General features: G+C 37.0%; 2 protein-coding genes across 11 annotated transcripts in view; one reads left to right on the top strand and one right to left on the bottom strand.

The window, feature by feature from the left end:
• Positions 1-26,154, bottom strand: part of LOC139144862 (metabotropic glutamate receptor 3-like) — a 75,344-nt gene that overhangs the window by 42,681 nt on the left and 6,509 nt on the right. The window lies entirely within an intron of this gene.
• LOC139144861 (uncharacterized) overlaps positions 15,423-26,154 on the top strand; it is a 50,657-nt gene continuing 39,925 nt past the window's right edge. For 6 of the 9 annotated variants that reach the window (XM_070715672.1, XM_070715670.1, XM_070715669.1 and 3 more), the window contains exons 1-3: positions 15,423-15,561; positions 16,810-16,961; positions 23,143-23,235. In XM_070715672.1, the coding sequence (XP_070571773.1) occupies positions 16,842-16,961; positions 23,143-23,235 (213 nt within the window). In that variant the 5' untranslated portion in view covers positions 15,423-15,561; positions 16,810-16,841. The remainder of the gene's footprint in view (positions 15,562-16,809; positions 16,962-23,142; positions 23,236-26,154) is intronic. The other 3 variants (XM_070715674.1, XM_070715673.1, XM_070715671.1) reach the window with 1 other exon arrangement.

The following is a 26,154-nucleotide window of genomic DNA, read 5'->3' as shown; positions in this document are numbered from 1 at the left end:
CTCAATTTATAGAAACACGAATCTAATGTTAACTACAGGAACACTTATGGGTGCATGGTAGGCTATCAAGCATATCCATTCATCGGTTTATTGCCTCTATTTTCAGCTGAATTTATCATGTATATTAGGACATGTAAGAAAACAAAATATACACTTTCACTTTTTAATGCATTAGCTTATATCTCACGAAATATGGTGAGTTTTATGTAGAATTTAGAGCAAAACATATAAAATAAAATGAGTGAAAGTTTCAGGATGGGTTTGAAAAAATTGGTAGGTCTGATTACCTACAGAGTGTATATGTTGATATTTGTACCATCAGTTTTTATGACAGGGCATGCCAACAAAAATATAGAAAGTCATTGTCTTAAACTTAGGTTTTAATAAATTGATCATTTTCAACTGCATGATCAAGTGTTTTGCCTATAAATGTATAAATATAACTCACAAAAAATAATGTTGATGAAGCAAAGATTGAATGAGGGAAAGTTCTGACGCATTTCCACAAAGCTATCCAGGATAGACCTTTGTACTGTTCTTTGTTGACAGATATCATTTTCAACACTTCTGTGTTATTTCAGGTCATAAAATTCAACACTTGACTCGTTCCTTTAGCGATGACTCACATCATCCTATTCTTCAACACAAAGTCACTTTTCTGTAGCTATGGCACCTCCACTCTCTCAAAACAAATGATGACACCTTCAAGAACCAGAAAGCGGTGTAGTAAATGGTGTTATTTGTTATAATAAAATTTCAAATACTAAATTCATGAATGAATACAACGGAATGCAGGCAAAAATCAGTAGATGAATTTTTTCTAAATGCTAGATCATTGATACCGGAAATATACCGTTGTAACCAGAAATACTAAGTTAAAAATAAAGTGCGAAATAAGTTTGGCATCTACTTGAATTCTTAGGGGTGCCTAGAAATAAATATGATCGAATAAACATTATTTATTGCTTGGTATGTTTTTCATAAAACTGATACAGAAGAAATGAATGAAAGTAAGGTGACAGTTTAGTATGATTTCGTGTAGCTGTGAATACCCTGTTGCGGTTTCGGGTCACAGTTTGAAATGGATAACCCAGGTGGAAATCAGCAAGACTTAGATCTAATAAATGACCCTATTTCAAACGTTTACACCATCATGTATTCACCTTGAGATTCAAGAATCTCACCCATCTAAATCTAACCCTTCTAGCCATGAGTTATATGAGCTCCACCAATGGCAGAGAAATATTCCGGTTTGCGCATGTCAGTAAGTTCACAGCTCGTCGACTACTGCTCTTGAAAATTTTGCTCGATTTCGCTTTAGATCTGGTGCTCTCGACTTGTATGCTACAAGGACTCGTATATGAAACTGTTCTTAATACCCTGCACCCGATTTTGAACTGTAAGTGTCATCTCTTTGTCTGAATTTCGCTATCTTTCTTCACCACACGGGTGAACGAAAAGTACAACACAAACTCTCTGGTGTGGCGGGAAACTTGTATTGTCTCCCAAATCATTTGCATTGCAAATTAAGATGTCAACACAAAGATCTGTCACCAGTGAATCCAGGGTACCGTTGGACATAGTCCGGCAGCCAAATCCAGTTTTTGTGCTGAACCTTGTGTTAGGGTCTTAAGTTTTTTTTAAACCGGATTTTGCTAGTCAAGATAACCAAAGTGAAAAAAATAGTTACTGGATCTCTGTCAGTATTGAGCAATTTTAGATAATTAGCATAAACAAAATGGCCGCCAAATTATCACAAATTACCATTGGAAGCAGTAGAAGTAGGCTTTATATTGTTAAAGTCTGCTAGTAAAAGCACATTTCTATTAGTGCTTCAACAAAAAAAAGGTTAATAATCATAGATGAATAAATTTAAATACTAATTTGCATAAATTAACACAAAATTATCAAAAATTACCATTGGAAGCAGTAGAAGTAGGCTTTATATTGTTAAAGTCTGCTAGTAAAAGCACATTTCTATTAGTGCTTCAACAAAGAAAGGTTAGTAATCATAGATGAATAAATTTAAATACTAATTTGCATAAATTAACACAAAATTATCACAAATTACCATTGAAAGCAGTAGAAGTAGGCTTTAATATTGTTAAAGTCTGCTAGTAAAAGCACATTTCTATTGGTGCTTCAACTAAAAAAAAGGTTAGTAATCATAGATGAATAAATTTAAATACTAATTTGCATAAATTAACACATAAACCATATTTTATAGGGAAGCTTGAACTGTATCAAAGTAGATAAGAAAAATGCTACAGGAATGCTAAATGAATTGGTGCGGTAAAGGGGAAGGCAGCTCCATACACAATACTATTTTTGCGGATATTCAGTGTTTTCCTGTGTTTCTCGTAATATGTTTAATATTTTCGTCTTCTATAATTTTGGATACAGTGTTGGGACACTATGGCGAAACAAAAAGTCTACAAGGAGGTAAAAGTAGGCTCCGTGTTTCATACAGCTCTCTCAACATTATACACGTGCCCGAACACAGATATAACCGGTCCAATAACTGGCAAACGAAAATACCACAACAGTCTTACAAGGAATACAATCTCTAATAGAAAGAGACCAAATACAACAAGCAAAGAAGCTCATCGGACGTTTTGAAGAAGAAGTCAAATAACAACTTACACATAAACTCAAAATATAAGTTATTACGTACTTCCCCATACCAAACCAAAGGGCTCTTTTTCAGGGCCACCAAATTTTTCAGCAAAAGAACTACCATTGAAATACGATGGCCAGGCCATCATATTCAAAATACACACAGAGAAAATGTAACAGATTGAGGAAATCTTCTCTGACATTGAAAGCAAAAGAAACGAATTAATTAAAGAAACAAACAAAAAATAAGACGCAAACAGGCGTACCAAATACAAATCCCTAAGAACTCTAAATATATTAAAATATCTCTCGGAATATGAACAGCACGATTGGAACTAAGTTGGGATAATTGGATTTTCATAATTTGCGAATTTCTGAAAAGTGTTCGGTGCCATATAGCTGAATGTTGCAGTATCGCAAATTACTTATAAGAACAAGTGTGTAATATATAAGAAAAGCAGGTTAGATTACATTTGAAGATTAAATCGACATTACATCACCATCGAATTATCCCAAATTAGTTCCAATTGTGTTAAACTATTATCTCCTGAAATAACATTGAATAGAGGCTTAAAATTTATCCCTGAAAAATTCCGAAATTCATTTCAATACAACCAAATCTAACATAACATAGGCAGAAAAAATGCCATTAAAACACTATCAAATTGAACCATAACATTGCCATAAAACAATTAGATAAAGACAGGGGAAATCGAATAGCAATATAAAATTAAACTGATTACATTGAAGAAAGTCACGGACTTTTAAGCCAAAAGAGATTACGATACAAAAGTGCATGTAAATGACAGCGACAACACAACCAGAAAACTACACGGACATGTACTAAAATAAACAAATAGACAAATGATACGTTCAAATATCATGATCCCTTGAATACACATAATATGCACACCAATGCAGTATCCACTCTTAAAATTAAAAAAGTCACCAGCATCAGCAAAATTCATTTGTCGTCACGGTCCAAATTATTTATGGCTGCTCTAGCCCAACACACAAAATATAGAAATACATAAGATAGACTATTTCTTAAAACTGATTGTACAAAACCAGCCAATGTACATTAAAGACACAACAGACTTTACCAACAAACTAAGCAAGATAACAATACAACATAATGCATTACTAGTCACTCTGGATGTAATCTCGATGTACACAAATACTCCACAAACTGAAGCAAGCTGTCACAAACGCACTTGATTCAGTATCAACTATCAATTACAGCTGTAAAATATAAAGAAAAGATCGAAGCGTTCCACTAAAGAATTACTAACAATAATTCTGCAACATAACACAGTTGAATTTAACAGAAACGTCTACCAACAGATTTGTGGCTGTAGCCTGGGATCACCAGTTTCGCCGGAAATCGCTGATACAACATTCTACAATCTTGAAACTGAGGTCATTAAACTACACTGAAGCAGACTTTCCTTTTGGAAACAATTCAGAGATGATGTTTTCATGATCTATACGGGAACAGAAACTGAGCTGAATGTGAATTTATGGCTAACATCAAGAAGTTACACTAAACTTTCAAAAGTACAATAGAGTATTCTCCTCAAAGTGTTATTAATGATTTACAAAGCCAACGATACAATAAAGGGAGAATTCTCGACACAAAAACTCGCACCAAAACAACGGACCATTTCAATATCTAGCCAGAAACTGGTGCGACCCAAAAAGGTATTTTTACTGGTTTAATTACTGTAAATTGCTGAGATATGCCCGTGTAACAACATATACTAATAACCAAGACTTTGACAAGAAAGTTGAATTTTCAACAAAAAACAAAAACAAAACAAAAACAAGGTTATAAGACCACAGAAATCGCACAATCAGAAAAAGGAAGCTGGACACACAAAGTGCGAATCGTACCTCAAACTAGGGAAAATCAATAATAACAAAACTAATATACATACGCAACCAACTACAGTCCACAAATTAGAACAAACGATATAAAAGCACTAACAATGAAATGGAAAATAATTGAAAGCGATGAACGCTTTCAGTTTTTGTTCCCTGAAAAACCAATAATAGCATACAAGCGAAACAAAACTTAAAATATGAATTACTTGTAGTAAGAGCCAAAATGGACGCAAAGGATCAACGAAAAAGAGAAAAACAAACAAACAAATAAACACATCACTAAAGAACAAGAGAGTTCAACAACATCCAAAGAAAAACAGGCCATACACAGACAATACAATCTCACAATGGATTGGAGTTAGATCCAAATATATCAATAATAGTTTCGTTACTAAATGAACAAATGTAATTCTGGAGGTCATACACGAACAAAATAAGGATAACAATATTAAGAGACTGAAGAAGAACTCACATTTAAGAGTTTCGAAATGCACGTTAAAATGGATCACAATTGATTTTGACACTACAGACCGAACGACGAATCGTCATAGTACATCCAAAAATAAATTACCCCCCAAAAATACACATATTAAGAGTAACATACGAAAAAACTGAACATCCTCAAAAATAGTATAATGTGTTGAGCTGCCTTCCCCTTTTTACCTCTAGAGAACCCGAGTAACTTTGGAAATATCTTCTATAAATCATTATACTCCAAACCCATAGTCTTTTTCTGATACACAAAGTGTGACTGATCATGGATTCAATATGACATCAGCAGATTCCATATCAACCTCGAAAGTAGTGTAAATCACAACGTTTTTTTCTCAAATGTACATAAAATTCATTGATAGTCGAGCTAGGAAAATGTTCCTACCTCACTTAATCATTGTTTCGGTTAGAAAATCACAATTCAGGTTGGTTTTAGTACAGGCATAAAGATCACTAATTACTTAGAAACATAACAGAGGCTCTTGGGAGAGTGAAACACAATTACTAGAACACTGTCGTCATCAGTTTATATCTTTTTACGAGTAAACAGACAAGTACTTGACAATGGGCGAAGGCTAAACTTGTCGGCTGCTTACATGTCTGATTATCAACATTAAATTTGCAACAGAAAAAGAAGTTTATGTACATGCAACTATTAAAACAGTGATGTAAAAGCTACTGTGTTAAATAACTGCACAAAGTACAGTAAAAGATAATAATGTAGAGTTACGCTTAACAAAGAATTGTTTTCAGCTGGCCGCCATTTTGAAATTATGCAAATTAGCATGTCATTCAAATAATATATGCCAACATGTATGTTCCAGTTTGCCGTTAGCAACTGCTTGGTGATTAAACGAGAAAAACAAAGTTACAGTATGTATAAAGCCATTTGAGTCTTCTTTCCCATACACAGTGCAATAAGCTGGCGGCCATTTTGATTATGCTAATTTTCTCAAATTGCTCAATACTGACAGAGGGCCAGTAGCTATACTTTTTTTTGTGGTGGTCTTGGCAAACGAAATCCACCAAGCAAAAAACTTAAGACCACAAAGCAAGGTTTACCCACTGGCAGCTGGCTGCCAGACATGTTTACAGCTAGCTGCCATCTTGAAATTATGCAAATTAGCATGTCATTCAAATAATATATGCCAATATTTATGTTCCAGTTTGCCGTCAGCAACTGTTTGGTGATTGAACGAGAAAAACAAAATTACAATATGTATAAAGCCATTTGAGTCTTCTTTCTCATACAAAGTGCAATAAGCTGGCGGCCATTTTGATTATGCTAATTTTCTCAAATTGCTCAATGCTGACAGAGGGCCAGTAATTATATTTCTTATTGTGGTGGTCTTGACAAACGAAATCCACCAAGAAAAAAACTTAAGACCACAAAGCAAGGTTTACCCCACTGGCTGCCGGACTAATATAGAGCGGCAAATGAAAGCAAAATACCTGGATAAAGTCAACAAAATGTCTTTTCACGAACTGAAATCGTTCAGCAAATGGCCACTTGTTAACGAGTTAAATGCTGAAATGATGTTACTGTTACCGAATGTTGCAGCCGATTCTATCAAAACAGTGTGCCACTACATCGGCAACGCCCTGAACAACCGTGTCCAAGATCGACTGGCGGAGGTAAGTCGTTCATCTCCACCACCTTCCACCGTGACCAATTCCGTGACCAGTTCCATCATCGACATGGTTACCTCTCCTTTTAAATCATTGGTGAGAACTCTAAGTAACAGCAACTCTGAAGTTGACTTGTCTGATATCACCCTGGAATCTGACAGTATTGAATCAACCCAGCCATCAACCCAGCCATCATCCAAAGTAAGTTGTAAAAAAGCACCACGCAAGTCCAAGAAAAAGCGTCAAGCTGAAAAAAGTCGTCAGCAAACGAAATCTGATACAGAGCGTTACTGTACTGAAAACTGCAAAATGGGTAGATCAGGAAATGGTGAAATGATCCGATGTAGTCTGTGTTACAGCTGGTTTCATCTAAAGTGTATGGAAGTTGAAAACGAGGAACTGAATCGCTATTTCTGGCCATGCCAAGATTGCAGACTTTTACCACATTCCGTCGCTGCGCTGAAAAATGATATTTCTGAATACAAGGACACCAATGACTATCTACGGGGCCTATATTCATCCACTCTGAAAGAAAATTTAGCGCTGAAAGAGGAACTCATTATGCTGCGCGACGCCAATGCCGAACTGAAAATGAGATTGCACACTGAAATGACTAATCTAAATAACCAACCAGAAGTGAGATCTGTAGGAACACAAACCAGTGATGACAAGAATCAGACAGACATTTCTCATGTCAGAGAGCAGCGTACTCAACATCACACATTATTTATTGGGGACTCATTACTTCGCTTTGTTTCTCCAGTAAAACCCACCGCTACAGTACAAGCTATCCCTGGCGCTACGATTAATGACATCCGCGCAAACCTGTCTGCAAAACATAACTGCAGTTACCGGGAAATATACCTCCAAGTAGGAACAAACGACATCAGTAAGATGGCCCCGACGGGTGATATCGTATCCGGCTACACTGATTTGATAACACTCGCCAAAACTATGTCAACTGATCGCGTGGTCATTTCAAGCATTCCGCCACGGACTGACATCACAGACGTTCAACACAAGATCGATGAAGTTAACAATGAGCTATCTATGCTGTGTCAACGGGAAGATGTCACATTTGTAGACAACGATGGTACCTTTAAATTCCGCAACGACACAATAGATGCATCCACGCTTTATCGAGATGGCATTCACCTGAGTGTCAAAGGTATTCGTATAATGTTGATGAATGCCGGTCTTGACCAGTTGTTCACGGCGGGCAAATTTCAACGTCGGAGTTGGGAAAGCCAAACCTTCGCTCGATCAGCATTTCAACGACCAAGACCAAGATATGAAAGCTCCGCTCGTTTCTCAAGACCCTTTCCCAGAAGACGACCTGAACAACAAGCCACCAACTTTCATCCAATCAATCCTGTCAACGGAAACCAAAATGCCGCTTATATGTATTCGCAGCGTAACTCCCAGCAGCCAGCCACCCACGTTAAATGTTTCAACTGCGGTGAAGACGGTCACGTGAGTCGTGTTTGTCGTCATGGTACAACGATATCATGCTGGTCCTGTGGCACTCCGGGGCACAAGTCAAAGAACTGTCCTCGCGCCTAGGATGCTGGCCAGGAAGAGTGCGCCGACATCACTACGGCCCCCAAAGACATCGAATCATCCTCATCGACTCTACATGTTGCGAACTCTGTCAGTCAACCATTTCAAGAACTCATAACTTCAAAAGGTATTCGTATTGGATTTTGGAACATTCAGCATATTACCAACAAAATAGATGAATTACGTTTCAGATTGGACGTTAGTGTTAAGCCTTTCGACGTGCTTATTTTTAGTGAAACATTTCTCAGTGAATTACATTATGATACTGATTATTTAATTAATGGTTATGAAATATGTAGAAAGGACAGAACAACTGGAATTGGTGGTGGCCTTATTGCTTACATAAATACTGATGTTCCTTACAAACGTAGGCATGATCTCGAAAATTGCAACATTGAAATTATTATCATTGAGTTATTTATAAAGTATGCCCGTCCAGTCTTTGTAATTGGTGTGTATAGACCACTAGTTCCACCCTGTCTGTTGATAAAGATATTGAAAGGATTATCGAATCCACATATTTAGAAAACAAAGAAATGATTATATTAGGTGATTTAATTTCAATCTCTTGAGTCCAAATGGGAAAAATCACTATTTGTATAAGTGTATGGATTCAATGAATTTCAGTCAACTTGTTTCTGCTCCAACCCGGCCAGTGTCGGGAACTTTACTTGACCATATTTATGTAAATAACCTCAGTAACATTTCAAGTGTCTGTATCCCGAAGATCGGACTTTCCGATCATTACCCAATCTGTATTATTAGACGTTGCCATGCCAACCATTGTACTACGGGCTCTCATATTTTTATTACAAGAAGACATTTTCACAATTTTGATGCAAATAACTTTATCACTGATTTGAACTCTGTTTTTGAGTCTCCTTTTGGTACAGACGATGTCAATACCACGTTTAAAGACTGGTCCAACTCATTTAATCTCGTATGTAATGCGCATGCGCCAAACGTAGTACGCAGAGTTAAGAGGCTACGGCAGCCGCCATGGTTTTCTTCAGAAATTTTGGATCTCATTCATGTTAGAGATTTTCATTTTGTAAAAGCAACACGTTCCAACTTTCCTGATGACTGGATTGTGTATAGGTCATTAAAATAGGTAGTCCATTTTATTAATTCTGAGAAGCGTCGCCATTACAGAGTACTTTCTCTGCTAATTCAAGAAACCCAACTGTTGTCTGGCGCACCGTCCATGAAATTCTCTCTAACGGTAACTGCCATGCACAAAGTCCTTGTATCACTTACAATGACAAATCACTGTCCAATCACAAAGACATTGCAAACGCTTTCAATGATTATTTCACTAGTATTGTTGTTAAGTATCGCCATAGTCTTCCTGATCATTCAGACTTGGCTATCACAAAAACCTGGGTAAATTCACAAATGGGCTCAAGTTCACCTTCTTTTCAGTTGCCTCAAATCTCACTTAATTTTGTGTTAGAGCAACTTACATCATTAGATGCTACTAAATCACATGGTTATGATAATGTCTCTCCCAAACTTCTTAAAATTGGAGCAAATAGTATTGCGGAAACCATTACAAACATGTTTAATTTGTCAATAGTAATAGGTACTTTCCCTGATTGCTATAAATGTGCCAGAGTTGTGCCAATACATAAGAACGGACCTAGGGATGTCATTAGTAATTACAGGCCTATTTCAATATTACCAGCTTTATCAAAGATCCTTGAAAGACACGTCTATAATAGCCTGTATACTTATCTACATAATAACAATTTAATCATAAGTTCTCAGTCTGGTTTCAGACGCCTTCATTCATGCCATACAGCACTTTTAAAGCTTACAGATCAATGTTAAGAAATATTGACAATAGTTTGTATAATGGTTTAATTTACTTAGACTTGTGTAAGGCCTTTGACATGGTCGATCATGATATTCTGTTAAGGAAACTTTCCATCTATGGTGTTAACGGCACATCGTTGAATTGGTTCAGTTCATATCTTTCTAATAGAAGTCAATTTATCAATTATATGGGTCAGGACTCAACGATTTTACCTATTGTATGTGGTGTTCCTCAAGGTTCTATTTTGGACCTCTTCTTTTTCTAGTTTTTATTAATGATTTACACTGACCCTTAATATGGCAATCTAGATATGTTTGCCGATGATCAAACACTCTGTGTTTCAGGCATTTCTATTGATGAGGTTGGTACGAAACTTCAACAGGATGTTTTACCAATTTCCACCTGGGTTTCAAATAATGCCATGTCAATTAACACTACCAAGACAAATGTATGATTATTGCTTCTCGTCCGAAAATCAATCACTTGTCTGATGAGAATGACACTCTTGATATTCGAATCAATGACACTTGCATTTCTAATGTATCTACTCACTCCCTTCTTGGAATCGAGATTGACAGTACTCTAACTTGGATGCACATATAGACAACTTGTGTAAGAAACTGTCCATGCGGATAGGAGTACTAAGAAAACTGCGACCTTTGACACCTTTGAACACCCTTATGTTAGTTTACAATGCCATTTTTCTCTCTGTGATTGACTATTGTTGTACAGTTTGGGGTAACACTTCGAAAACCAATTTGCAACGAATTTATAAACTTCAGAAAAGAGCTGGTAGAGTGATCTTAGGAGTTGATGTAACATTTTCTTCACGTTCTCTTCTGACAACTCTCCACTGGCTGCCTATAGACTTCAGAATTGACTATTTTATTGCAGTCCAAACCTTTAGAATACTACATGGTCTTGCGCCCGATTATTTAAATGTGTTTTCTTACGTATCTGAGATGTATCATTTTAACACTCGATGTGCTAGCAATGCTAATTTGTATGTTCCTTCTTTCAAAACAGCAGCTGGACAAAGATCGTTTGCGTATCGTGCAGCGAGCCTTTGGAATAATATTCCCTCTTCCATAAGAAATACGGAAAGTCTTGCACAGTTCAAAGTTCATTTACGTAACTTTCTACACACTAAATTTACTAACGAAGGCTCCTCACTGGACTAGAGTTCCGTATTATTCAGCCTTTTTGAGACTTGTCATGTATTCTTACTGCGTAAAAACTTGCTATTTTTTGTATTTATTCCTTTTCCCTGTACTTTGAGGGCTCTGATGTAAATTACAATATTTACTTTGTAACTCAGACTACCCTCTGTAAATAAAGTGTAATAATAATAATAATAATAATAATTAGACATAAGATGCCGAGGAACAAGAATTTGATTTATTTGGTCATTTTTTCCAACCATCCCTATTTTTATTTTCGGACAATTAAATAATTAAAATCACCTTGGAAGGGATTGAGAGATCATTTTGAAATCCGCAGCTCTTGCTGTTTATAAAAAACAAAGCAACTGTAAAAAGCATGAAGAGCTCAGTCATGTCATGGTCTCCAAACCAATTCTGTAAAACATTTTACCCCATAACAGTGCTTTTTTGGGAATGTGCAACTTTGTAGTCAACTTGGTGTATATTTCAGGCGAGATAACCACTTGCGAAGTGTCAATGCGAGTCAAAGATTGTGCCAACATAAATAGGGAAACGTGAACATTTTATGAGATGAGATGAGATGAGATGAAGAAGGGATCCATGTCAAAATTGCAGGACCTGATGTGAATACTTCAATAGGGGTGTTTCGAGAGGAGGAAGTGCTTGAACATACCAGCCTCTCAATCATTTTGGTAGCGTGCATATTTCTCACACAAACACTGCTACTATAATCGGGAGCTATTCGGTCAGCAGGGTTCTGCGAAGCATCTTGTTACTCCTATGTAGTAAAATCTTTCCGACTTGCACGATTTTGATCTCGTTTCTTATTTTGCCCCGTCCTCGCGCCATAGTCGAAGAATGACGTCATTTTGGGCCCTCAGGTTCTCTACGATTTCAGAAATATGATGGTATAGAAATGTTGTGATAAAAATCCCGAAATTTGACTAAAATTGCGATTCTTTAAACTCTCGTTTCAGTCTCGCAAAAGAGATGAAAGTTTAAATATTCCATCAGTCGTCGCTACCCCTTTTCAATATAGCGGTCGTGAATGGTTAATTACTTACAGTGGTTTAGCAAAACCAAATTGAAGTCGGTAACCCCTAATTTGTATGTCATTAAATTTATAATATTTTTATGTTCTCATTTCTTCCTTATCAGCAGAATTTGCACTTTTTTGTATTTTTCACTCAATCGGTCGACGCTCTTCCATTTACTGCCTGACACCTCTTTCGACCGTCATTGATACGAGACCCCCGTTGGTTACCCCATGCACTTCTGAGGTTTTATGATGCAGAAGGAAAACAAATAAATGGCTTAAAGTTGGCACATCTTGATCTAACCTCTAAGATATATCGTAAAATTTGTAATGTTTATCATTTTTTTTTGAATGAAGAATTACCTACGCCTAACGACGAAAAGTAATGAATCTCGACATGTTACTAGTGTATCGGTGTGTGTCCCCCTGGCGCGCGGTATACCCGCACGAGTCCTCAAACTCGCAAATAGAGTTTACGCACGGAAATGTATAAATTTGCAGACCGGTATTTTTCCCTCGGTGAAAATTTTCTTTTACACTAGTAAATTTTAATCTAATTCCTAATCGCACAACTTCACTGAGGGCGAGTGTAAAGAGTTCCATTGTACTGTAACTCATGTGAGGGCGCAATTAAGTTTCAGCCTGCAAACTTTCTTTTGAGAAGACAATATATTTCGAGACAGTAAAATATTTTTTTCTTCGCGGTGGAAGTGATCCCATAACTCCCATATAAGGGGACGTTGTACGAGTACAGAAACTACACAAATAGATGAGATGCCTATGCTGCACTGAGCAGTTTCTTGTCTATTTCATGGAGGTCGCGTCTATTACCTGCGTGCTTTAAAATCAAATGTAGAGTACGGCGACGTCTACTTACGCGTAGGCGGTATTCTCTTGCTGTCGCCTCTTGTAGTGGGAGGCTACAGCAAGAGAATACCGCGTACACGTAAGTAGACGTCGCCGTACTCTACATCTGATTTTAATCAGGTTGTACATGTAGGTGCTTTCCTTTATCATCCATTTGCTGTTTATTGAGTATAATTTATGTACTCAAACGGCAAAATTAGAGATTTAGGAAGGTGACGTAAAACAAATGAAAACAAGAAGTACTCTGTTCGAATGTTCGCCATGTAGTGATTTTGATACTCCCGCCACCATGACAGCAGACGACCTTACGTGACCTCGGGCCCTCTCCCCTGTCCACTATGTGTTAATCAATGGATACATAGCGATTAATTGAGGAGCTCGGTGATTTTACGCAATTTATGAAATTTAAAGTATTTTTAACTGTTATATGGCCATTTTGTGATGTTTGCTTCTCCCCACCCAGGAGTGATGGGTACCTGGTAGGACAGTGGTTGTATTAAATGTGTGCGTTTAGCTCTGCTGCGCTTATTGGCTGCACATGTGAGCTTTTGTTTGCTCCCCAGGGAGTTGAGTGGTATCATATTAGGTCCAGTGACCAGGGTTAAGGGACTGGTCAGTTTCTTCGGCCTGGGGGGGGGGGGCCGGTGTATTATTTTTTGCCGACGTCAAAAAGTGGCTGACCCCCCTATTCTAAATTTTGAAAACAGGGTGAACCCCCCTATTCCAAATTTCAAAAACAGGGTGACCCCCCCCCCGGCGCCGACATAGGTAAAACAAAGGTGGACATAAATTATATATATATATATATATATAATATATATATATATATATATATATATATATATATATATATATATATATACATATATATATATGTATATATATATTTTACATTTTACATATATTTATATTTTAGATAGTCATTCTATGTTTTAATGAAATCGTTGACATGTCAGTTGTAAGATAGGAATTTCAAAGTGTCAATCTTAAAGTTTGAATACAGTACATTTTGAATGAGCTGTATTTTGAATGAGCTGTGAATGTATTTCACACTTTCTAAGCTTAACCAGATGTCCTGAACTGTTGTACAGAAATGGATGTCAAAAAACTTTGATGGGTGTTAAGACTTGCCAACCATCCAATTAAATCTCCTGAGGAGCCATAGAGAGCTTTTTTAGCCAAATCTGATGTGTACAGTGTCTGAGAGGACCTTCTCTTGTAACATTGAAACCATAAAAGCACAGCTAATAATGACAAAAACTGCCTTTTTTAACTGTTATTTTGTTCATAAAAAAGCATCTTTCTACAGAAAACTTGTGACACAAAGGGAAATAATTGCATCAATGAGAAGGAAAGATATCTTGTCATTTTTTATCTCTAAAATAAGTCACTGTATCAAATATATATTGTGAAATATTTGTGCATGTTGCTTTCTCATACTGAATTCTCATAGAGAGAACAGAAAAGTATCAGGAATTTGACATCCTTTTCATATGAAATGCAGATTTCATAATGGTACACTTTCACTTAGCAAACATCAAGATATCTCTGATTTATTAAAGTATGGCGCCCGAAGGGCGCGCCAAAAAATATGAAACAATCTGATATCTCTGATATATATGCCTTGTATATTAAAGTCATGCACCTGAAGGGCATGCTGAAAAATGTCTGATATATTAAAGTAATGAGCTTGAAGAGCACGCTGAAAAATATTGAACATACAGATATCTCTGATGTATATATGCTTGATACGTTAAAGTTGGGCGTGCTGAAAAATATGACTGATTATTAAAGTTACGCGCCCGAAGGGCACGCCGAAAAATACAACTGAATGATGAAATTTGTGGCTGACACTAGCATTTTAGGCAATGATGAGCCTGTTTCACAATTCAAAAACACACTGACCCCCCCTATTGGGCATTTCAAAAACAAGGTGACCCCCCTATCACCAAAGTCAAAAACAGGGTGACCCCCCCATGAATCCACCGCCCCCCCCCCAGGCTGAAGAAACTGACCAGTCCCTAATAATAATTGTAAAGCGCCTTGAGCACATGTACTTGTTGTGGATATGTGCGCTATATAAAGAACCCAATATTAGTATTATTATTATTATTATTTTGTGATGTTAGACTGCTTAAATTACGATTTCATTTCTGTTCTGACAGGCAAAGTATTGTGGGGGCATTACTGTCCACAAATGAGTAGGGCTACAACCGGGGGCTACAAGCAGTAATTACATGTAGTTATTTTTGTCAGATAGGCATGTGGATAGGCGCCGTACAGCATGTCCAGGCGTGCGCCAGGATGTCGGAATGGATACTAGTATGTCGAGCTGAACAAAATACGCCACCTACGGTACCGCAGGGGCAGAAACTGGTCACGTGACTTAATACTTTTCCACAACATGGCTGCGATCTGCAGCTGGAGACATCGCACTTGAGAAACATAATATTGGACTCTCCTGGGATTTAGTGAACATTTTGTACTTAATTATTCCGGTACGTTGAATTTTGTGTGTTTCCATAACAGAAATTCCGACACTTATAGTCATAAGTTTTTAAGTAGTAACGCACTGCTACTGAACAACACACGACTGTTTACATTCTCGATAGCAAAGCCAAAGGGAGGTCATGGTTTAGGGCCGACACCCATTGCCGGTTTTTCTGAGCTGCTTGTTAGTGACAAAAAGTTCATAATATTTCCAGCGTATGCGTATTTGACTCGAAGATCGTCGTCTTTACGTTCGGCTGTTTCAGACGTGCAGTCTCTGATGCCGTATGTGATTGAACCCAAGTGTAAAGAGTTTGCGCCAGTTTACGCCAACGGTCAATCTATGAATAATGGTACAGTGCATGAATGGGACGTCAGACTGCTTGGACACGACACCAAAGCTCGGTCGTCATGCCCAGTTATTTGTCGAAAGTGCCCAAAGGCATCTCTAAAGGTTTATTTCTCATTGTAAGAAGGAGAAAAGGAAATCATTCGATGAGTGAACCGATTGCGTTATGCTGAGATTATACTCTGAGTCTGAATGTACCCGTGCAAAGTTGGAAGGGGGCGGATATCATTCGGCCGTTCACCGGAAAGACGTGCTAATGAGGTGACGGATGGGCAAAATGTTGAACGGAAGTGCCTCATTGTTTAGACAGAGGTGACTTGGTTGTAAGCCATCGTAAATTCTTGTCATACATGAATGGTAATCATACATAACATTTCAAGTTTTTCTGATGAAAAATTTTATATTGAATCAGTCTGTATAGTCCTCATAAAAAATTCATATCCTGCAGAAAGAGGGGGATCAGGCAAACTTCTAAAGATTCACCGTTTCATCAAATTTAAAAGTTTGTCATTTTATATTCCTGGAAAAGTCACTGCCACTGCAGTTGTCAGAGATTACACTTTATGGTTCAGTAAGCTTTTTGAATAACCTTGTCATTTATCGCTACTATAGTGAAAATGCCTATAGTTCTGAATTGATGCATAATACAAGATTTGGTTACCCAGTAGCTTTGAACATGGATGTTTACATCCATGCTTTGAATGGTGCAAACACATCTTAGGTTAACCTTGATGTGTAAACAACAGGGTTGATTGAATTTGCAATGACAAAGTTGTTTCAAAATCAAAATATCTTAAAAAACCACCTGTGATAGTGGGCACAAACACTATGTTCAACCAATACTGTTAAGATTGTTTCACTCCAAAAGTTATTCAACATTTTAATTTTGCTGTTTTTCTACACACAGCATGTGACAGCCCAAGGAAAAAACCAACCGGTATGGCAGATGATGCAGATTTCTTGGATGATGTACTGGGAAAGTACAGCAAAACAGCTGATAAGCCAGAACCAAAAGTAAAGAAGAACGACCTAAGAAGTGAGCTGGAGGAAAGGGCGAAGGTGAGAATTTAATACAAAGACCTTTTTGTCTCAAAGCTCTGCTAGGTGCATGTACCTCTTTCTCTAAAAATTGTTAAGTGATAGTGAACAGCTATAGTTTCACAACTCTGCTGTTACCATATTAAAAGAAACATTTTGAGTATCTGTTTTTGAATGGAAGTAGAGGATGGTGTGATTTGTAACTAATTAATAACGTTTCATCATGTACACATAGGTTTCTGTGTTTGCATTGTGTGTTATCTGATCAAGCCAGTAGGTCGATGTCGCAAGATTGGATAACTCACAGCCCCGGCATAGATAACGTACAGTACATGCTCTTAACCAATGACTGATCAGAGCAGATAGAAATGGTTGAAGTGGACTTGTCACCTCTGATACTTACTCCATTTTTTAATTCAAATGTGTTATAAATATATGGCGATTTATAAGAGTCAATGATATACATATAGTGTGAACTTGTTCATATGTAGTATAGCTATAAAATGTATAATAATAATATATTGGTACAGATTAGTTCATGTGTATATATACATATAATACACATACATGTAGTTATTAGTCCCCACGGACACCGTCCGGGGGGACTTATAGGTTTGGTCATGTCCGTGCGTGCGTCCGTGCGTGCGTGTGTGCGTCCGTCCGTGCGTCCGTCCGTTCACGCAGATATCTCAGAGACGCCTGGAGCGATTTTGTTCAAACTTGGTACAAGGATAGTACCCTACCTCATACAGATGCACATCGATTTGTTTCACAATGCGATCAAATTTGGCCGTGTTAGAGGACTTTTTAGTTTTCACCTCCATAGACTCCCATGTATAAGGCAGTCCATAGACTTCCATGTATAAGGCAGTCCATAGACTCCCATGTATAAGGCAGTCCATAGACTCCCATGTATAAGGCAGTCCATAGACTCCCATGTATAAGGCAGTCCATAGACTCCCATGTATAAGGCAGTCCATAGACTCCCATGTATAAGGCAGTCCATAGACTCCCATGTATAAGGCAGTCCATAGACTCCCATGTATAAGGCAGTCCATAGACTCCCATGTATAAGGCCAAGAAAAATAAAAATTTAGTTTCTCATCGTATTCATATTGCAAAAAGGATGCAGTTACACAGTTTTTAGTCCCCAAAGATAAAGTCAAGGGGGCTTTTAGATTGGGTCATGTCCGTCCGTGAGTCCATCCATGAGTCCATCCGTTCACGCAGATATCTCAGACACTTTGACAAAATGTCACGTGACCTTGGTGACCTTTGACCTCGAATATACGTATTTGTCCATAACTCAGTAACCACAAGTCCTAAACCTTTCATATATGGTATGATGGGACACCCTATGACACCACATATTGTACCTCATTAATAATGTGCATATCTAATTTTGAGTGAGCCAATAGAGCTAGAGGTCTGATTTTTTGTATATATGGATAACTTAGCAATAACATTTTTTTGACAAAATGTCATGTGACCTCGGTGACCTTTGACCTCAAATATACATATTTGTGCATAATTAAGTAACCACAAGTGCTACACCCTTCATATTTGGTATGATGGGACACCTTATGACGCCACATATTGTACCTCATTAATTATGTGCATATCTAATTTTGAGCAAGCAAATAGAGCTAGAGGTCTGATTTTTGGTATATAGGGATAACTTAGCACTACAATTTTTTTGACAAAATGTCACGTGACCTCGGTGACCTTTGACCTCAAATATACATATTTGTCCATAACTCAGGAACCACAAGTGGTACACCCTTCATATATGGTATGATGGGAGACCTTATGATGCTTCATACTGTACCTCATTAATTATGCATATATCTAATTCTGAGCAAACCCATAGAGCTGGATGTCTGTCATACATATGCACATAGATTTGTTCTGTGATACGATCCAATAAGGCCGCCATGTGGCCATTTTATTACGATTCTTTCATGTCCGGAACTACAGCTCAGACATGTATCAAGCGAATTTATTCAAAAGTATTTTTATCACAGACCTAATGAAGAGGACTCTATCCTCTCTGAGGACCTGTAATCAAAGTACCCATTAACAAGTGGGGACTGTGTCATCAACGATGACTTGTTTATATAATAAATCCAATAACTATTATATATATATATATATATATATATATATATATATATATATATATATATATATACAGACACAACAAGAGTTATTCACATCAAAAACTGGACAACCTGAATATCTGCCTGTATATATTTGTGTATACAGTACATCAAACATATTCAGGATGGGACTATTTGTAGTCATAATTCTTAAACGTGATACTGGTTCAATTGACTAGATCATCTGATGGCATCACTTTTTGAATTTGAAAAACTGTCAGGGCACACAGTTGAAGAGATTGTCTGTGTTGCTTTGTTGTCCTAGTGGGAAACAACTTATCCATATTACATGTAGTTGTGATATGTAGTAAACAAAAAAGTCTGTTTTGCCATTGTGATACTGAGTAAAGAAGATTCTATTTTTATGTGTCACTGTGTGAAAAATAGATGGCCGGACTTAAAAGTGTGTCAAGTGTAAGGTGCCCCATTATTTCTATCCTTATGTCAAATGTGAGTCTGAAGTGTTTATGACATAAGTTTATGATTGACCAGCACTGTAAGCCAGTAATTACACTAGCATACCATCACATCTGATAAAAGCGTGTTTCCCTAAATTCTGCTGTGACTCAGACTTAAATATTTTTATGCTTGACTCAGAGAAAAAAAAGCAGGGTGCCACTACGTGCAGGTCATCTCTCCGCTGATACCTGCAGCTGTGAACAGCAGTTACACATCTATCATGCATGTTGGGTTGACGCTAATATGATTAAATTCCTCTGAAATAAGCTGTGTAGAAGCCAAGGGTCTAATCATTGATAGAGGAACTTGACACACTGAAACACATGACACTTATCCCCTTCCCTTGTCACGTATATTACATGTACATCCTGCTTGTCTTACATGTATCTAGCCCAGGCTCTTGTAGCCAAAGGGTATTAATCCTGTCATAAAAATTACATAGGTTTCATATCACTTCAGTATTATATAAATCATGTAAAAAAATTGTAAAATGAATTATCCCAAAAAATAAATGACTCTTGTGTGTATAAGTCTGATTATTATTAATACAAGGGCTGTAGGTGTTTGTGTCATCTTGGATCAGATATATGTTTATTCATAAATATTTTTAATAGTCCCTGAGTGTATTTATCAACTACCCAAGGCACATTGAATACTCTGCCATGTTTACTGTTCCACACTAATAGTTTCCCGCATTGCCATAGCAAGTAATTGAATCAACAGTGAAATGGAGCAATGAGGGGTCAAATGAGGCCATCTTTCAGGTAGCTTCATAATGGAAACATTTCTGTGCTTCTGTGAATGTCGGTTGTCAAGTCAACTAAAGAGGAAGAAAGATTTGTATTTCTGTGTATTGCAAAGAAAACTGAATTTGAAAACGTGCTGTGTAAACAGTAGTATAGAGATGAGTCACCATCAACGCTGAACAGGTGGGCACTCACTGGTGTGTGTGAGTACTGTGTGTTCTTGGAATAGAGAGTGACTCGGTTACCCTTCACCTCCAAAGTAGATTACTGTACAAACATGATTAACATGTTAAATACTCTCTGAGAAATAGACCACACTCTCCTGAAAAAACACTCTGTCTCGATGTTTACTCAGGAAATTCAAAGCTGCCAATTATTGGACATTGCTATTTAGCATAATGAGTTGTCAGGTCCCCTAATTAGTAAGAGTTATAATTGTGATTTATGAAGTAATTTCATTTGGTATTTTCTGACAAATTGATGGCGTTAGGTGAAAGTAAACATGCGAAGGGTCCCAAACCATGTTTGGAGTGCATTCCAGTGTACATATGTATGCGTGTGTGGGTTGGATATGTGGGAATGGCTCTGCTGAGGGAAGAAAACGACATGGAAAAAAATTAGGTAACGTCTGGATGCCGGAGGGCTGTCCTTACAGGGGCGTAGGATTATCATGTGAGACCAAAATAAACATTCAAATTGCTGTTTATTACAATGTACACTGAGCGCAGGTCATTCAGAAAATTTATTGCGTATTCACGGGCGTCAAGTAGTGAAGGATAGTACTCAGCAGAATACTCTTGTAGAGGAACAGAAAACATCAAAATGCCGGTATGTACATGCTAATCACCTTTGATTTCACAAATATTTCGTCTCTTTAAGTTATTTTAAATGACATTTAAATAATTGAAACAGTCGTAAATTTTATCAATGAATTGTCCACTTATGTAGGTACATATGCATGTAATTTCTGAACAGGCCTGCGGAATATACAGTGTATGTGTTTTATATGTTTTTGCCAGGACATCCTTACATGTTTCCGTCTCTGTCAGTTCACATATTTTCTTACCATCAGCAGTCGGGTTGTCTGTCTGTCTATGCATTTTTTGCTACACTGTACATACCAAGATAACGGTGGTAGAAAATCAACAGACCCATCAGTTACATGTACTTGTCTGTAACTCTGCTACATGTACCTCTGACAAGATATTGTACTCTCTCATCACCACTGTACAAGCTGGTGGGATTTCTCACAGGTTTTGTGTTTGTTACTGGATATGACGCTACCATTAGGAAATAGCAATGTTCATTCATGTACATGCATGTTCTACGTGTGATTTACAGCAGAGGTTGGTTGTGCAAGTGCATGTATATGACTGATGTATGCATCATAAATTGTACCTGAACTACAGTGCACAAATTATAGCTACAATGTATTTGCCGCTAGGGGCTATATCCTCAATGGACGTAACCAGCGCCTTATCAGTAGCAGAGCACTTTTCCTCTCGGTACCAGTAGCACAATAATCCCCTCATTTACCCCTGTTACTCAGAGCCAATGAACCGTGTTGACAATTGAATACGGTTTGGGTTCAACTAAAGTAGAGCAATACAGACAGGTCAAAGTGCGTACAGGCATGTTCAGAGTTTGGAGTTTAGACCTGTCGTCAGATTAGAATTCATTTTATAGGGCCTAGGTATACACGTACACGCTCACTTGCAGAAGAAAATTTATCTACTGATTTTGAACTGTGCCAAGATGACAGCTCATTGATTATTTTTTGCAAGATAAAGAGTCCTTTATCGTTGCATAGTTTTAGTTGTTGACACATTGCAATCCTTTGTTGTGTCCTGAACCCAATAAACATAAACAGGTGACCTCCTGTCACTGTAGTGTAATTGTTTACTGAAACAATAAAACACTTGGAATTTTCATTCTATTCCAGGTCTTTATCCCCTGTTTTCATAGACATTACTGTTGGGTACAATTGCTTTCACTTTCTTGTCGTTATTTTTTACTTTGTTTGTTTTAAATTATAAATGAAAAAACATTTCCTGGTAACAGATTACGGTTGATGTTGACGTCATTTGTGCAACTACAAGTGTAAAATATGTATTATTTCCATTGAGAGACAGTCTCTCCTGTGAAGAGATTGTGATTGCGACAGAGTCAGCTACTGAAATTTTTTTCAGCCAGGTTTTTTCACAGATATGCTGTAAAATATACCGTATATCCATATTTCTTGTTTCAGCTAACTGTTCACAGCCAACTTGTCCCTCAGTCAAAAGCTGCACTCACAAAGTAAACAAACCTTTGTCCGTCATCAGCAGTCAGTTTGAAGTTGCGTTTAAAGCAACAAGAACAGTAACTTTTGATAATATTGACATATTCTCTGTTCTGTTAAACAAATACATTTTCTTATTTTCCCCTGTAAAGTATGTTGAAATACCGTACAGAGTATTAGCGGTGCTAACACAATGCATGGCGTACAGTTGTTGACAAAAGAATTCCAGTTACGACTAAAGTCCAAAAATAACTTGGCAGATCACACATTCATACTGTATTGACAAGTTGAACACCAGAATTTTCAACGTGATTCTGGTTGAAGAACAAGAAACTGTATGCTACACTTACGGACAGAACAAAAAATACCGATTCAGAAAAATATGTCAAACGTTACAGCTGTAAACAGAGCTAAGTTTACAACTGCTGTGTGTTCCCCGTCCATAAGGCATAAGTTCTTTCACTGCACAGGGATATTTTTCATATTCTCTAATTTTAATAATTCTTCTTGTTAATAACACTTACAGACTAACACTTTATCTTTGTTTTTACATACAGTACATTAGTCCGATGACGAGACCTTCATCACAGCATATCTTACACAATGTAGTCAATGAAAAGAATAGGAGTGCTTTGGAAGACCCTGATCTGGTATATATCATTTTGTCTCAGTTTAAAACTTAAATTATATTTTTAATTTCATAACAGGGAAATAGCACTTGATAGCCCCTCATTGCAATATGTGTATATACATACATATTCAAATTTGCTTACATCAAGAACTCTCCCAATATTTATTAAAGGAACACGAAGAGCCAGTTAAATATTAGCTGATTGATTGGGTTTGTGTTGGTGTACTTGACTCCAAAGTCTTTTCAAGTGGAGCCCATAAAAATGGGAACTCACTTTTGCGTAGGCATGTCTGATTTTAGACATCTTCAGGATTTCAAAGCAATTGGACTTTGGTCTCATTTGTGAAAGGTGATATTTATGAATAGTTTTAAGACCAAGCCCAAAGATCATATAAATTTAAATATAACTTTATTCTTCACATTTCCAAGCTTATTTATATTAGCATACTTTAATGAAAAAGCTAGTATTTAGGTACCGTGTGGCAGTTTGTGAAATGACCTTTACAAAAGAAGTGTCATGTTAAGTGGGTACCACCCCATGCCTCTCTTGAAGAAACAATGCTTGAAACTAAAACAACAAAGGTCAAGAGGTGCAAAGTACATGTAATGGTAAAATCACAACTTCCTAAATACAGCACAAAAGGTATACAGCCCATAGTTTTGTTCTTTTAGAAAGATTTTCCACAAGTGGGTGTTGTTAGATAAGTGACAAACTCTCTGTGGTTTCGGCAAGTGAACCTGTGATTTCTAACTGGAAAAGTTGGTCAGTTACGTAACCCAAGGCTGGTAATAGTATTGTTCTGACTGGTTCCTTTAAAAAAGTAACTGTTAGTGATTTACATATGTACATGTGCTGGCACCAATTCTAAGGCGTATCATCAGGGTAGGCAGAGCATGGATGTAAAGTTTTATGGCCATGGGTAGAGTTGTAACATGTATACTGGATGCAGTACCGAGACACAGGAATTCAGTTTTCCAAGTACCTGTCTGTCTTTCATGTAGGTGTGTCTTTAGTCCCAAAATTTTGGACTTTGTAATCAAAATTCAGCATGCTTTTGGTACATACTCTGTCCGTCTCTTTGTAGAAGTTGTAAATTTCAAGTAAGAACTGACGCATTTTCTAGATCACATTGCTAGGTCTGTTCCTTTTCACAAAAAAGACTCACCAATGGCAACATTTAAATCAGATTCTGAAATTACTTTTCATTTTTCATGCTGTTAACGCTGATAGAGGAAACTTCCATATTTTATCAGAGAGAGAGAGTAGCTTAAAATTTCAGGGGCATGAATTCCATTTATTTGCAGTGGTCAAAAGGAATAATTTTAACTGTAATCACCAAAAACAGCAAGTTTGTGGTCTGGTATATACTCAGCCACCAGTGAGCTGTTGTAAAGCATTTGAAATAAAAATCACTCAGAACTCTTGAGTCTTGAGGTGCGAATTCAAAACCAGTGTTTGATGTGACCCATAGCCAGCCACTGAACTCTAAACTGTAGTGTTAAGTAACTTCGAACATAAATGTATGAATGAAGACAAAACATAACTAAAGATCATCAATATCTTCTCTGTGCGATACTATACACAGTCAGGTAAAGAGTCAACATAGACAGACTACCGGTACATTGTTTATATAGGACTGTGTACATGTACCATTGCAGACAACAATACCTTTCGATTGAATGATATGATTACAGTAAATATAAGCAAACAAAGAATTCAAAGAGATATTTTGCTCTGAAGGCTTTCAGGAAATGAAAGAACAAATTTCATGATTGTTTAAAGTTACCGTAATGTTCAGTGTTTGCAAAAGTATAAAATCGTAATATTTTGAAATGTAAAGTTTACAGCCATTGGCCAGATCAGTGGGTCATTAGCATTGCAAATTATACAGTTTTGGCAGCAAATGTAAGCTGATCCTGCTAAATGTTCAAAGAGCTGTGACATAGCTGTTAAGTATGACGTTAGAATTTGGTGATTGCATTTTGCGTGTGATGCCAAAATGACTGCATATATAGTCACTTTAAGCAAATGAACTTGCTGTTGTTTCTCAATCAATTACAATGGATAGTACTGTAGTAATGTTATTCAGATGTTTTCATTGTGTTAGAACTCAGAAAAACTATAACTTTCCACAATACAAGGTAATTAACGGTAACTGTGGCAGAAAACTTGCAATGTTAATGTTCAGTAGGTGGTTTTAACTGTAACAGACGTGCAGACAACAAAAGAGATTAGCTGTAGTCCAGAGAAAGGCATAGACTGAGACAGGCTTAAAGACTGTTGTATGTTGACAAGGGACTAGTAATGATGAGTTATATAAATAAATAAACAAACAAATAAATGATATTAATTAATTGATATGATATAATCAGAAATTATCAAAATTGAAGTAATTAATATATTAAGGAAAAATAAAATTAAATTTGATAAAAATAAATTTAGGCATATAGGCCAAGAAAAATGCGTTCCTTCCATAAGACATACATGTACTCAGAAGGAAGATATTTTTTGTGGATGTTTTTGCCTAATTGATTTTGTAAGTGTTTCAAATGAGGCAAATATGTGTGTGACTGATGCAATATGGTTACTCTAGGCAGTGATCTTGATTTTTACAGTGATTCAGTATACTCAACATAGTTTTTGTTGTACTGTTAGAAATACACCGATACATTATCGATTGACCACTGGGCATGGTATGCAGGCGTGATAGGTAATTGCAAGGTAGTGTATTTAAATCAGCAACAGTTCAATTGATAACTGTGCGATACTCATGCAGAGTGGAAGTGTTTCATTTTGTGTGTGAAGCTCAGTAAAAACAAAGACAACGAATATGCGTGAATGGGCGCAATCAGTAGTGATATGTTAACGAAGGCATGGGATTTGAGTTACAGGTGCCGCATAGCTCTGGCAGCCCAACCATGTCTGCAATGTCAGCGT

This window comes from Ptychodera flava, chromosome 12 (assembly GCF_041260155.1).
Source record: "Ptychodera flava strain L36383 chromosome 12, AS_Pfla_20210202, whole genome shotgun sequence".
Taxonomy (NCBI): domain Eukaryota; kingdom Metazoa; phylum Hemichordata; class Enteropneusta; family Ptychoderidae; genus Ptychodera; species Ptychodera flava.
The sequence above is the reverse complement of the archived record's forward strand: the minus strand, read 5'-3'. Positions and strand labels throughout refer to the sequence as shown.